General features: G+C 38.9%; 1 protein-coding gene across 1 annotated transcript in view; it reads left to right on the forward strand.

The window, feature by feature from the left end:
* CPED1 (cadherin like and PC-esterase domain containing 1) overlaps nucleotides 1-15080 on the forward strand; it is a 261375-nt gene that overhangs the window by 116744 nt on the left and 129551 nt on the right. Inside the window, exons 7-13 of the mRNA XM_038557483.1 lie at nucleotides 2504-2646; nucleotides 3418-3490; nucleotides 4891-5058; nucleotides 6689-6793; nucleotides 8336-8505; nucleotides 12380-12450; nucleotides 14531-14581. Of these exons, the coding sequence (XP_038413411.1) occupies nucleotides 2504-2646; nucleotides 3418-3490; nucleotides 4891-5058; nucleotides 6689-6793; nucleotides 8336-8505; nucleotides 12380-12450; nucleotides 14531-14581 (781 nt within the window). The remainder of the gene's footprint in view (nucleotides 1-2503; nucleotides 2647-3417; nucleotides 3491-4890; nucleotides 5059-6688; nucleotides 6794-8335; nucleotides 8506-12379; nucleotides 12451-14530; nucleotides 14582-15080) is intronic.

Genomic DNA, 15080 nt, shown 5'->3' on the forward strand with positions numbered 1-15080 from the left:
GTCACAGCGCCACCTCGCCCCTTCCTAGGTGGCCCTGGCCCCGCCGGGCCCATCCTCCCAGGAGCCCACCCAGGTGGCAGCAGAGGGGAGGGCGGCCTGCTACCTGGGCCTCCTCCCTCCAACTGGGAGCCTCGCCCCGGCATCCACCCCGCCGCCTTCGCTTCTCTCAATGTCCCCTCGGGTTGGTGTCACAAGGGGGTGACCCCCAGAGGCCGTCTTCACTTGCCACAGGCACATTGCCTCGTGAGAAGCAGGTTCCACAGGCTCGGCCGCCACTTGATGTCCCTGTCGGTGGCCGAGGGCTTCCCTGTCTCATCAGGACAAGGGGCAGGTGCAGGCGTGGTGCCACCTGCTGCCCCGTCCCTCCCGGCCGTGCATGTGCAAGACCGAGGCCCTAACTGGTCGCAGGCGTCCTCACCGGCCTGAAGCAGCACAGAGCCGCCGAGGAGCCGGCCGCGTCTGCAGGGTGACCCTGGGCCCCGCACCCCGTCCCTGACACCCTGCACAGGGCCCGTGCCCACGGCCAGGTGAGCACCGACACGGCCGAGCGCCTGGAGCCAGTCCCTCTACTGGTGGCCTGTGTTCGGGGCTCACCACCACGGTCATCTCCACGGTGGGACAATCAGTATGACCCTATGACACTGATTGCCCATTATTTCTTGCCACAGAAGATATCATCTGATAATCAACCTCCGATGCTACACAAACGTGCCCAGCTTCCTAAAATCCTTGACCTTGACCTTTGTGATGTTCAGGCAACATTAAACTAGAAAACGCGACCGATATCATCAATAACCCTTTCTGCACCATACGGTGAGCAGAGCGAAATAGGAGTTATTTCTATTTGGAAAAAACAATATTACTCTGTTTGGACTCAAGGGTGTTAACCTTCTTCGTGTTAGCATTAATTTGTTTGCTTTTGATCACACAATTATTACATTTATTTTCCTTGGTGAAATGGAAAAACATGCCAGTTGCCAAATGCTAACGATGTGTTCATAGTCTTAAAATGTACATCTCATTAGGTTTCTGTTTTTCAGCTGGTAAAAGTTTATGAAGTCAGTGTTTGTTTCTCTCGGGGAATTTTGCTTGGTATTTTAAAGATACACTTACCACTTCCCGCAGGTCCCTCATGCCAATATCCGTCCTTCCCTTTCACAGCAACAAAAGTCTTTCACTTTGTAGTCTTATGCGGTCCAGATACATCTAGCCCGTGCTTCCAAAAACATTAATGGCATACCTGCTGCATGTTTTTTCAAAAAATATTTTTTGTTCTTCATCTTTGAAAGATTGTGTTTATCTGGAGGAGGTCGATGATTCAATATGAGATTTGCTTTATGCTTTTTAAAAATGTTGAACTGGGCTTTGATGTTAAGCATCCTCAAGGGGTAGTTTTGTTATTGTGATTATTCTAATATTTTATTTATTTATTTATTTATTTATTTATTTCCAAGATTTAAGCAAATAAAAACAGCTGTTTATGATATCAATAATAATGTTTCTAAGAAAATATAAACCGGAGCTTTATTCCCCCCCTCTTTTTTTTTCCATTTCTTTCTTTTTTTTTTTTTAATTTATTTTTTATTGGTGTTCAATACCAACATACAGAATAACCCCCAGTGCCCGTCACCCATTCACTCCCACCCCCCGCCCTCCTCCCCTTCCACCACTCCCCTTTTTTAAGACTATCCCATCTTTTCTATACACAGGAAACCTTAAATTACAATGTCAAGAGGACACTGCGATTCTCTTAGATGCTTCATTAGTTGGCTAGATCTCCCGCAGCAAAATGCTGTGAAGAAGCAATAAAAACATTTATTTTTGTTCTGATATATTCAGGAAAGTGATCATACTAAAAAGCTTCGATCTGAATTTCATACCTTACAGTGTCTTTCAAATACATTTTCTTCTGATTCGGGTTTGCAGCCCTCTCCTTGGTACTATTCATCCATTTTAAAGAGAAAGACACAAAAATTCAAAGCGAGTTGCCCGTCTGAGTTCATCTAATAGAGCCGCAAATTAAACCTGGAAGTTCTGATCACAAGCTCCTGTTAATAGTTCCACTTCACTTTCCATGATGAGATGCCATGAAATGGAAAAAAAAAGAGAGAGAGAGAGAGAGAGAAGTAAAAAACTCTTAAAGTGATTTAAATACAAGCACCCCATATTCAATTGAAAGGCTTATTATATACTTTTAAAATGTTTATAATGCATTCATATTGCATATCATGTACATAACATACATTTTACATATTCTGTATACAGCATTCATTATATATTTTCACATTATAATCTATTCTTTCAATGCATATTATGTATAAGATACATGGGGGTGTATACACACATACCATATATAAACCCTACCGAACCTTCCTATTTAAGGAGTTCTTTTGAATATGGCAAGGACACAGAACCCAGAGGAATCTTTCAGACTCATCACCTTGAAAACGATAGACAAACTGAGATTATTGTTTCACTATTGAATCCTTTACTTTGTTCACAGCTGCAAACATTTTTTGAGACATTCCTGACAGCCAGTTCACCTCTTCAGGCTTTTGATAATATGAAGGAAGCAATTAGCAAACTCCTGCTAGCAGCTGAGGCATTCAGCGAAACATCGACGCGGGGACCAAAGGCCTTCCGTGGGTAAAGACAAATTCTAATATTAAAAGAAAGAAAAAAAGCAACCTTCTAAAAATTGTTAGTGAAAATATATCTTAATTATCACAAGTAGGTGCTACTTGGAAAATGTCATGTCAGTATATTAATATGAACTTTTAAACATCTTTTCACATTTATAGATCCTAAAACTTCAGAGCATGTTATAGACTTCTTAGCTTCCCTATAATAATGAGAAGAAATAAGCACACATTATTTAAATTAATTTTAATTGCATCTCCTTTTTAAGCTTAGCTATTTTTATCATATGAACTTTGCATTGACTAGATATAATTTTATTTAGGGACTTTATTAACAATACACAATAGTCATTATCTCTATATTTCAGTTTCGTTGAATATAAGTTAATGCCTTTTTTTCCTAGGGAAATGTTGAATTTAGAATGTCCACCAAAAGGTGATGACTCAATTAAGCTTTATCATGCTTCTTCGTATCTGAATAAGAAGGCCTAGCATGTAGGAGGAGTGGGAGAGTTTCCTTCTCCATATTTAGGTTTTCACAATAATAACTTCATTGTTTAATGTGTTATGAACACCCAGGATATATTTGCATTTTCTATAAGGAGTAAAAGAAACTCCTTTTTAAAAAATAAATTGCATGTGATTTCCAAGCCACTGCCCTTTTTAATTAGGACTTCTCTTGAGATTTGCCTATAGTGACTGTTAATAATGTATCAAAGGATAGAGTAAGTGTAGCAAATAGAGTATATTTTTATATTACCTTCTGTTTTTATTTCAGATGCAGATTATGTTTTCAACTTTTAACTTTTGATATCGGTTACTACAGTTTCAGGCACCCTGTAGTGCTGCAGGCGAGTATCCCAAAGACTGCTTGTGAGCTTCCACCTTATGCTGAATGATCTGTGTGTCGGGGGCGGCGTTGGGGTCTATATGCATGTAGGTGGGTTGTTTGCATTCACAGTAACCAGTCAATAAATAGCAGCTCGTTAGTGAAGTCACTACAGGCTTTTAGTCTACTATAGTTCGGAAAATTAACTAATATGTGAAGAATCTACGATTTGAGTGTCAGTCCCCACTACGCATCACTGTAGATCGGGCATGGATTTTCCTGCGGTTCAGTCACCACTGTCTAAGAAGCAAAGTGGCAAAATTTCACTTGGGTTTATAAAAAAAGAAAAAAGTAACTCTTATTTTGTACATACAGATATTTAGTTTTAAATTGGACTGTATTTTAATTGAAAAAGCCATAGGAATTTTTGAAATATGTGTTTTTTTTTTCTGGTATGAATATGTGTACATTGAAGAGTGCTTTTGTACACTCTGATTCTCTCACTTCCTTTTGAATCAAATGAGCTCATATCTTTCATCTGAAATATTCCTTTCTGGGGAGAAGATTAAAAAACGATTGATTGAACAAGTCTACAGAAAGCTTTTTTTCGGGGGGGAGGGGCGGGATATAGAGTAGGAAGAGGGAAAGGAACAAAATAAAATTATGTGCGAGCAGAATTCAACTTCATATTGTATTGGCTGCTTTTCGAACTATCGCACAAGGTGAATGGTTACATCATCTAAGACTCAGACATTTAGTTGAGTAGCTCAAAGATGCATCCATAAAACTTTGAAACTGGATGAGTTGACATTTTTAATCCTTACCTTGTGTGCATCTTAGTCTGTATTATGCTCTTGTAGCAGCCAAGGTCAAAGAGCTTGCTGCCTGTGTTCTCCTCCAGGATTTTGATGGATTTCTGTCCCACATTTAGGTCTTTCACCCATTTTGAATTTATTTCTGTATATGGTGTAAGAAAGTGGCCCAGTTTCATTCTTCTGCATGTTACTGTTCAGTTTTCCCCAACACCATGTATATTAGCAAACTCGGATATAAACACAATCTAAAAATAGTAAAAAAAAATAAAAATAAAAAAAATAAAAAAAAAGTAAAACATAAAATGAAATAAAAACAAATAAAATTTATTATTCAAAGATGTTATATATTATCTTCCCTGAGTGCAAATTCTTCAGCAATAAAGTTTCAAGATAAACTCCTATGACTTTATAATCCATTACTTTTCATATAAGAAATTGTGTCTTCAAAAAAACGTTACTTGCATTTTATAAAGCTGTTGACCTCCAAAGAGGCCACTAGATGTCAGTTCTGATCTACAATCCAACAGGAATGAATCATGTCTTCGAAATGATTTCCCTGCATTAAAAGTCCATGAAAAATATTTGCTGTGCTTTTACTCTTTTACAGGTGCATGAGCATTTACATTTTCATGATGATGATAATGAGGATTTTGAGGACCAAAGCACAGAAGAATTCCTTTTGCAAGATACTTACAATTTTCTCTTCTCTAATGAATCTTCGCTTCCAATGTTTTCTGAGATATTTCAGGGACTTTATCAATCAGGTGTTTTTAAGGTAAGTGCATATTCTTTAAGTGACAAATGTTTTTTTCTAGTCATCCTTTGAAAGGTGCCATTTCCTTTATTGTGTAGCTAAGCAAATTGATGGTTCATTTGAAATGATTTACTATCCATTATCTTACACCTCTTTATATTTTTGTGACCTGAGGACCGATATTCTTTTGTGTCAACAAAGTATGAGTAACTGATTATGAGGCAATTATGGGTTACAATAAAGAAGTTCGTAGCTCCTAAGGAATGTTTGTGGATATTATGAATAATACATATTCGATGTTATTTAGAATACTTTAAAAGGCATAGTAGAATATTTTGCAGGCAATCTAGAATAGCAGTAAATGCTCTAGATTGACATCAAGGGACTAGAGTTAGAATACTGATTTTTGAAGAATTCACATCTGGTTAACATCTTAGCTTAGCTGCTGCTAACGAAGGGATACCGCTTCATAGAAGCCCGGGTAATTTTGATGGCTTCTTAATACAAGTTTTCTTGATGGGTCAAAAATCTGTACAGATTATGAAGTATAATATTATTATCTATATATCTTTCTGTTTTATTTTATTATTTTTTAAAGATTTTATTTATTTATTCATGAAAGACACAGAGACAGAGAGAGGCAGAGACACAGGCAGAGGGAGAAGCAGGCTCCATGCAGGGAGCCTGACATGGGACTTGATCCTGGGTCTCCAGGATCACGCCTTGGGCTGAAGGCGGCGCCAAACCACTGAGCCACCTGGGCTGCCCTTGTTTTATTTTTTTAAAGATTTTATTTATTTATTCGTGAGAGACCCAGAGAAAGAGGCAGAGACACGGGAGAAGCAGGCTCCCTGCGGGGATCCCGATGTGGGACTCGATCCTGGGACCTGGGATCACATCCTAGGCCAAAGGCAGATGCTCAACCACTGAGCCCCCCAGGGGCTCATATATCTCTGTTTGAAAACTTGTATTTAGAGAATTTGGAGGAGTAGAATGTGAAAGTTCCCACAAACATCAATGCTCTATAGAGAGTTGTTTGTGAACGATAGAACATGACTTTATAGATTGTTTCCCTGGGATTTTATTAATTTTTTCCTCCAGTTCCCTCTTTTCCTCCATTAGTGAGTGTACTGTTATTAAAACCATTAGAACCACCTGAGCCAGAAGAAAGAGTAAATATGTGCAGCTTCTCCTCTCGGGGATGCATCAGGGAAAAAAATGGATGTGCAGGAAAATGGGGCAGGAAGTGTCTTCATGAGAATCCCACAAACTCCAAAATTGTAATGCCCATGGATGAGATGTCCATGTTCACCTGCTGCTCGGATTGTTGGTATCCTGAAGGCTGAAGGAGACGCTTCCTGCATTCTCAGACTGTCACACCCCACCTACCCTCCTGGGCTCATCATCCCAACCCTACAACCAAAGCCCTATTGAGCAATTTCATTCGGGTCCTCTTGGTCAAACACGAAATTTTCTTAGAGCCAGACTCCGTGGTGACAAACTGAAGTTACCAGGTGTTACTTAGGCTTAGTTAGCTCAGCGGTTGGAAGAGTTCAAACTTGGACTGGTTCACCAAGTGGGGAGGAGGTCGGGCTAAACATGCTTTGACTTGGAAACAATCGCTGAAGAACTGTTCCCCTCCCCATCATAGGGTGAAAACTATCAGAAGGAACCCAATCAATGCCTGTCTTTAGAGGAGATGCACTCCATTATGACTTTCATACAGGAACTTGGGAACCTGCAGCAATTCCAACTGGTAAAACAAAAGTGACATTTGATTCCTCATGATTACTGGGACCATAGATCTGCCATTAACTATTTTTGCTTCAAACTCGGTGAAGACTTTCCTTGAAGAAATAGAAATCTTTGTAAACTTCCTTCTTCTTTTCAGACATCTCAGTATTACAGTGAGCAGAACTCAATTCTTTAAGAGTTTGCATACATGACTCACTCAGAGTAAAAGGATATGAGATGAGCACAGCTGCCGGTATATGTGAGTTCTTAAGGGGAAAAGGTCCACATTTTTCTAAAGAAGTTTTGCTTTTAGTTTTGGGACATGGACGTGTAACAACAATTTCTTTCTGCTCACTGTGCCCTTTCTGTTTGTGTAAAATCTAATATTACTGGGTGTAACCCCATTTTAGAAAACAACCTAAATCTCAATTTGTTGCGACTCTATAGCAATCTTCAAAGAAAGAAAATGTGAATAATTATGATAACCACTAATGGCTTGGGCCTAAAAATATAAATGATATTTGTTTTCTTTTCCATGTTTCTTATGGGGTTCTGTTACTTTATTGGTCACTATCAAAGGTCATTGTCAATATGATTTATTACATGTACATATGCAAGTTCAGGATTTGCTTTGCTTCTAGTTTTACCACTTATCTAGATAGACTATAATGGGTTTATATTTTCCACCTAAGATTTGTTTGTACAAAACATCTTATTAAAACAGCTTTTTTCAAAGTCCACTGATAATTTATTGTCAATCTGTTTGGATCAAACATTTGCCTTTTACTTAAAAAAATAACATGTATTCACATGCTACTTGTTTGAGTTATGACCAATTTACTAAGTCAATTTAATGAATATTTGGCACCTGTCTTTATAACTTAGAGTCATATTTTGGGGGATTCAAAGTAAGCTTTTGTCCCAAACATAATTTAATTGATGGATTATTTTAATTAATTTAAACATAGTAAGTATTACATTTGTGACCGTTGGCTCAAAACTCAACAATGATAAAGAGACAGGCCTCATTCTTCAGGAATTCATAATTTAAGATATTGTGAATGTAGAGACCATCTCTTGGTACCATGTGTAAACTGAAGAATTATTTTGCAAGAAAAAGGACAAACTAAAATTCCGATTCTCAGAGTAGAAAGAGGATAACCATAATTTTTTTTCTATAGGATTAATATCTCTCACACTGACAAAGTTTACTTGTAACCCAAAATGATTTCTCCCCAATCTTCCTACTGCCTGAGTCACACTGTCATTCAGCTGTTCTCAGGTGTTTATAGGAAGGAAATACCGGTTTTCATTCAAAGAAAAAGAAGAAAGAAAACTCACGGTATTTGGAAATATGACCAACAAAATTAGTCCCTCATAAAAAGTGCCATTTTCCTTGACAATTGCACAGAAAGTTATATTATGATACCTACCACTGGATTTTAAATAAATATCTGATTTTTAAGTAGATGAATAAAATATAAAGCCTTTTCTAGTAATAATACCTTGTAAGTTATTTTCCATAAATTCTTCTGATATTCTGGTTTTGAATATTTCTTCTCAGCTATTCCCATCTACTACTCCGGGGATTCAATCTTTGATACGTGAATTCTACGGGATAGCAAGCCCTATAGATCAACCTGGTTCAGCCCTGACACAGTCCTGGTCTCTTTTAAGTGTATTTGAACAATTCCAGCTCCTGAATAAAAAGGCGCAGCTACATCCATTGGAATGGTAAGATAGCCACAAATTTGAATTGTGCGATCCAAAAATTCTCTAAAGATTGATTTCAAAAGATTCTGCCTACATTAAAGAAAGCAACAAGAAATGTGTCCAAAAATTTGTGCTCTGGAAAATAAGCTTTTTTAAAGCATTGAAACCATAACAATCCTAGTGGTCTTCAAACACTGTAATCAGAACACATCCAACAGTTTTTCAAACCAACAGGACTTGACTCTGCTAAAGAGTCATGTTGAAAATTAAAAGTTTCAATTTCATTTCATTCTGTGATATATATCCTTGGTTTATGGAGCATCAGACAGAAAGAATTAGGCAATTTTTTTATTATTATTTTATGAACCATCAGTTGGCGCGGAGCCCAACATGGTATGAGCATTTATTTAGAGAGCTTTTGAGGCATAACTTTATTCTGGGCAAAATCTAGCCAGATTTATAAATATGTCTGTCCCTGCCTCAAAGATAGAGCCTTTCTTTCTTAGAAGGTACAATCTCAGAGGGAAATATTTGACCTCCCATTTCCTCTTTCGTTCTAACGAGAGGTAGTAATGGGGCAATGGGAGAGAGGACAGGCCAGGTGACTGTATAAACATCTCCGGTAGCGGCTGAAGAGGGACAGTGCCCAAGCCACTGGCTAAGTCTGCTTCTCTTTTAGATGATGGAATTCAGGGAATATTTGACTTTTCTTCTGCCAGGAAAACAGAAGCAAACCTAAACCTCCTAGGGAGATGAAAGACGAAATGGCCAGGCCATAATTATTTATGCCTCTTGCAGTCACTCTTAGGAAGGAACGGCCTGAGCTCTCCGGACTTGTGCTTCGTTTCCCTCTGCCTCAGGAGGTCATGAAAGCAGTTCCATAAGATTTTTTTTTCTTATATAATTCAAAAATACAAGTAATCATATACTTGAAGAATTCTTAGGACATTTCCTGGGATCAGAACTCACTTTAATTGCCACGATCTTATGAAGTTGGCCGTATTCCCTCAATGCTCAAAAGTAGTGAGTCTGACAGTAGCCTTTACTGGTTTGAAAAGTAGGCTTTGAATAATAGAGCTCAGTTTCCATCTGTGCGTTCTTCGTCCTCGCTCACGGAATTCAAGTCTGTCTCCTTCATCATTACCGATGGGGAAGAGCAGACTTGATTTACTCAGGAGCCAATGTAGGAACTGTTTTCAACCTTGACTAAATTCCCTTGACATATACAAGTTTGGAAAATTTGTTTGCCAGCAAGTTTTTCTCAAGCTTCCCCCACAGTGTAAGGTGTAAGGGCCTGATCTTAAATTCAGAATACTGAAGTTCACCCAAACCCTGGCCCTAGCCCTAACCCTAAGCCCAATTCCCATTGAATAAGGAATTTATCAGTGGTCAGGGTTGAAAGTGGTCAGTGTAGAAATGGCCAGGACTTTCTTGAATCAGACAGACAAGGACTCAAATATCCCAACCCCAGAGTTTATCAGTTATAGCAGCTGAAGCCTTGATGCCTCTGTGACGCAATCTCCGCATCTGTCAGATGTGGATCATGCTACCTACCACATACTATTCCACGAGGATTACCTACGATAATTTCCACGTACCGCGTGGCGTCTGGTGTGCCGCGGTGCAAGCAGGTCGTAAATATTAATATTGGCTTTTCATCTTTCTCTACCATCCAGAGGTCACTTTAGGATCTACAGTGGAGGAGATATTCTTCTTTCTTTTATAGGAGAAGCAAGACAAGTTCGAAAGATTTATCTAAGTGAACGCTGAGGAAATTAAATTTTAGATCTTTATCGAAAAGCAATTAGGTAAAATCACTCTGAGAACATTTCAAGAAAGAATACTCAATTCTAGTTATCTTCAGATTTACCTGGGAGCATATGTATATTTGATTCTCATCCATGCTGTGTTGCAAGGTGCGTGCACATCAGACACATTTTCCAGATGAGGGAAACCATGCTGAGAAGGTGGGTCATTTGCTCAAGCCCTGCAGCCAAGAGAAATAGAGAAGGGATTAGGACCCTGGCCTCATGTCCATGGCCCGGTGCTTTATGCCAGTACTTCCTACAGATGAGCAGGTCAGGTGCAGACATTCGTCATTGTCCTTATCTTCACAATGGTCACCTCCAGCTTTTTCTGCAGAAAAAGCCAATTTTACATACCTACACTACCTGTGGGGGATCAATGACTTCATGCTTCCTTTTATTTTTCAAAATTGGTAATTTATTTAGGTAACCTCTACACCCCGTGTGGGGCTTGAGCTCAAGACCCCAAGATCAGGAGTCACATGCTCCCCGGACTGAGCCTGCCAAGTGCTCCCACGCTTCCTTTTAAACAAAGATCATTTGCTTAGAGCAACAGGGTGAGAAGAGAGAGAGTTAGAAAAGCAACGGTTAGGAAAAATGACCATTATTTATGTCTATGCCCTGAGGCTTAGAATCCAGAGGTCTCGATGGAATTAGTATAAATCTGAACAGAACGAAAATATTAAAATCAGTATCTGTGCACCAACTGCTAATTTTCACTTCACTAGAAATAAAGTGGCAAGTGTACTTTGCTGTCATCATAGGCTTTCCATGAAAAAGCCTCATTTTAAAAAACAAATAATTTATTCACAAAATTGCACGGGGAAGACTGCAGGATGCTTTCCCATAGGAAGCATCTCATTCCATTAACATACTATATTCACCGCATGTGCATTCCAGGCTTGTATCTTGCACGAGCTTCACTTAGAGATTTTGCTTCCTATGAATTCAGAGACATTTTTTTAATTTGGCCTGGCACCCAGTCAACCTTCAACTAAACAGATCTAACCCCATGCTTGCTTTATCTGTGTCTTCATTCCTTGAGAAGAGGGAAATATTTTCAAGTAAGTCCTAGACATTCTTTTCTTTCTCACCCCTAAATACTTCATTGTATGCATCAAAGAAAGAAGGAAGACTTCACAAAGTAAAACTGCAATAAAAGCATCACACCTTCCCACATTACAATATTTTTAATTCCTTGATTCTTCATAACTTGCTGATGTTTCTATTTTGAGGGAACCGAATACGCCTGTTCATCTCCTCTCTACCACAGTGCCCGGCACAGTATCTGGGACAATAAATATTTATAAAATGTAACTGAACACAGAGCATCTGATTCCATTCTCATAGCATCACCGTGAAATCAGGCCAGTGAGGTCATCTCCATTCTGCTGCAATAGGAGTGGAGAAGCACCGCATCGCCCTTGAGCAAAGTCAACTCACGTCCTGCTCCATATTGTCCAGCAGGACCACCAAGCGTTCGGTCTGCACTTAACATTGTTTGGTTTCGACTTTGAGGAGTTAAAGAACAATCTGGCCAAGCACAGAATTATACAGCAGGAAAAAAAAATGAGGCAGATACACCAAGATAGAACCAACCCTTACCGTTAAGCGCAGCTAGTCAGCGTCTAAGGATAGAGGACTCGGCAAGGCGTAGGTCATCTTTTTGCATAGTACACTTATATTTCTTGATTATGTGTATATTCTTCGGAGTCTGTGCCTCAGAGTTTCCAAGATTTCTTGCTTCAAGACTGTAATTTTAGCCAAACAGATTCCAATAGGAATGTGTGTTCCCAAATCACTTCTGTTGGACCCAGGCGATCAGAGATTGCTCACTTTTGGACTGAAAAGTGACTTTTTTTTTGCCCTGGTTTTCTTCAAATATGCTTCTGCTGATTAGAGATGATGAGATTTCCACCCACCTCACTTGAGGGGAGATTGCCAGTCTTGAGGAATGAAATCCAGAAAGTGTTTCTTTGTGTTCGTCAAAATATCTGTGCCCACAAAGAAAAAAAATAGCGTGTTAGACGTAATTTCCATGAATTTCGTTCATTTCATTGATCCAGACTTGTTTGGCATTGTGTTTGCAGGAATTCTTTCACAGAGGATGAGAACACTGAAAAATCCCAAGTGCCATTGAATGCAACTGAAAATAAAAAAGGTAAAAAGATATAGTCTCACTTATTCCAACAGGAAAATAAGTACTGTGTGGCCTCCAAAATATATGGGAAAAATGTTGAGCTTCATTAGCAATCAAAAATGGCAGTTAAACTAGGAAATACTATTTTCCCTCAGATTCGAAAAGATTTTTCCTCTTAAAGATGATAGACTTAGGGAGAGAGTAGGAAAATGAGTATCTCATGCCTCTGGTGCTACCTCCCTTGAGGGGCTGTGTAACGACATATAAGAAAATCCTTAAAAGTTCTTATAGGTGGGATCCCTGGGTGACGCAGTGGTTTAGCGCCTGCCTTTGGCCCAGGGCGCGATCCTGGAGACCTGGGATCGAATCCCACGTCGGGCTCCCGGTGCATGGAGCCTGCTTCTGCCTGTGTCTCTGCCTCTCTCTCTCTCTCTCTCTCTCTCTGTGTGACTATCATAAAAAAAAAAAAAAAAAAAAAGAACTATATATATATATAAAAAAAAAAGTTCTTATAGGTGCCCATGGGTGGTATAGTCGGTTAAGCATCTGACTCTTGGTTTCCACTCAGGACATGATCTCAGGGTCCTGGGATCGAGGCCCCGGTCAGGCTCCGCACTCAGCGCAGACTCTGCTGAGATTCTCTCTCCCTCTCCCTCTACCCCTCCCACTCGTTCTCTCTCTCTGTCTCTCAAATAAATACACCTTTTTTTAAAGAGTCATTCTTACGTCATAGAAATCTCACCTCTAGATACTCATTTTAAGGAGATAATTAGGAATGTACACAAACGTTTAGCAAGTTATTAAAAATGAATGTAAAAATTAGAAACTACTTCTATCGTGATGATAGTGAATTGGATAAATGAATTAAATCGTAGACTTCCAATACAATACTGGAAAGCCATTCTGATATTGCAGAAGAATATCGATGACATGATAAGATGTGTATGGTGTATTGCTAAGTGAAACAATTGGCTACAAGCCACATGGGCCTCAAGGAAAGTTAATGGCAATTTTCTTTCCCAGATCTACCTCTATTTTTCTAATTTTCTCCTTCTAAGGAACATCTGAGCTGTTGATCATACAACATGAAAATTTTTCTAATTTTAAGAATAAAAAATGAAAAGAAGTAGTACCACATGTCTACGACTTTTTAGAAATCACGATTTTCCTATTACAAGTCAAGGTTTAATACAAGACTGTGGTTCTCAGTATGTGGTCCCTAGACCAGGAACATCGGCATCATCTGGGCAGTTTGGACCATTCAGACCTACTGAGTCAGAATCATACCTCTCTGGGCAGGAGGCCAGGATGATATTTTAAGTCCTTCAGGTGACTCTGAGGCATGTTAAAGTTTGGGAACCTCTGATTCGATAGAATGAATTAATAAGCCCAGTGAAGAACTACTATTCTGGTTGTCTTTCTCACTCCCATCATGTTTCTCTTTAAATGAATGATTTAAGCACTCTGGGTGTTTTTATTCATTCCTTGGATCCATTAGTCTTTACTAAGGAGATTTTAGAAAAAAGCTGAGTTTGATTCAGAAATTTAAGAGGAGGGACGCCTGGGTGGCTCAGGGGGAGCATCTGCCTTTGGCCCAGGGCATGATCCTGGGATCTCGGGATCGAGTCCCACATTGGGCTCCCTGTGGGGAGCCTGCTTCTCCCTCTGCCTGTGTCTCTGCCTCTCTCTCTGGGTCTCTCATGAATAAACAAATAAATAAATCTTAAAAAGAAAAGAAAAGAGGAAATGTCAGTAGAATCAACTGGATAAAGTATCTGTAATTCTAATGATTTGGGATGTGATAGTCACAAAATCATAGAACTAAAAGGAATCTCAACAGATCACCTTCAGACAATGGATGACATTTAGACCATTCGTTTTTCTCTCTTAATATTTTCCTGTTTGAAATCATTGCTGTCCTGAGATTTGAACCAAATACCTTGTGTTACTATAGCCTTCAGTTTAACCGAGAAGTGCTTTTTGATATAGGAAAAGTTAAAGAATAAAACGTGTTCTACTTAATCATGCTGAGGTTATTGGATATGTATTTTTTTTATTTTGACTAATAGTTTTCATTTTAAATTAACTTTTCTTTTTTTAGCTGCTATTCGACAAATTATGAATGAAACCAAAGAAGTCCATTGCAGTAATGGTGAGTCCCAATTAACGTGTTTTGGTGGCATAATCAATAGTGATGCACAGCCCTACTTGGAGTAAATCACCGTTTTATCATATTCGGGTACTTTTAGACTATATTGTATTTTAAGAAAATTTTTAGAAGTTTCTCAATGAGTTGATATCTGCCATTTTTGCATAAGAAGAAGATTTTTAATTTTCTATTTTTGAACATGTCTATGTGTTTAAGGCCAGCAAGTTTCAAACTCATTTTGAGGGCTCCTCAGGGTGCTAAGGCTTTGCCTTGGAGGCTGCTCAAGTGGATAAGCTGGGCTTATCTGCCTTATACATCCATTTTTAGGGTTTACAGCACCCCACAAGGATTCCCTTTCTGCCAGATTGTTGACGTAAGGGATAGTATTTGAGTTGAATTTTCTTTATAACAATTGGGAGTTTCGAATCTGATTTTCAGTTTATTTTCTCAAAGTTCATAAATTTTTTACTAATGTATAATCAAGAAAAATAGCCCAACTAGA

Source organism: Canis lupus, chromosome 14, assembly GCF_011100685.1.
Source record: "Canis lupus familiaris isolate Mischka breed German Shepherd chromosome 14, alternate assembly UU_Cfam_GSD_1.0, whole genome shotgun sequence".
Taxonomy (NCBI): domain Eukaryota; kingdom Metazoa; phylum Chordata; class Mammalia; order Carnivora; family Canidae; genus Canis; species Canis lupus.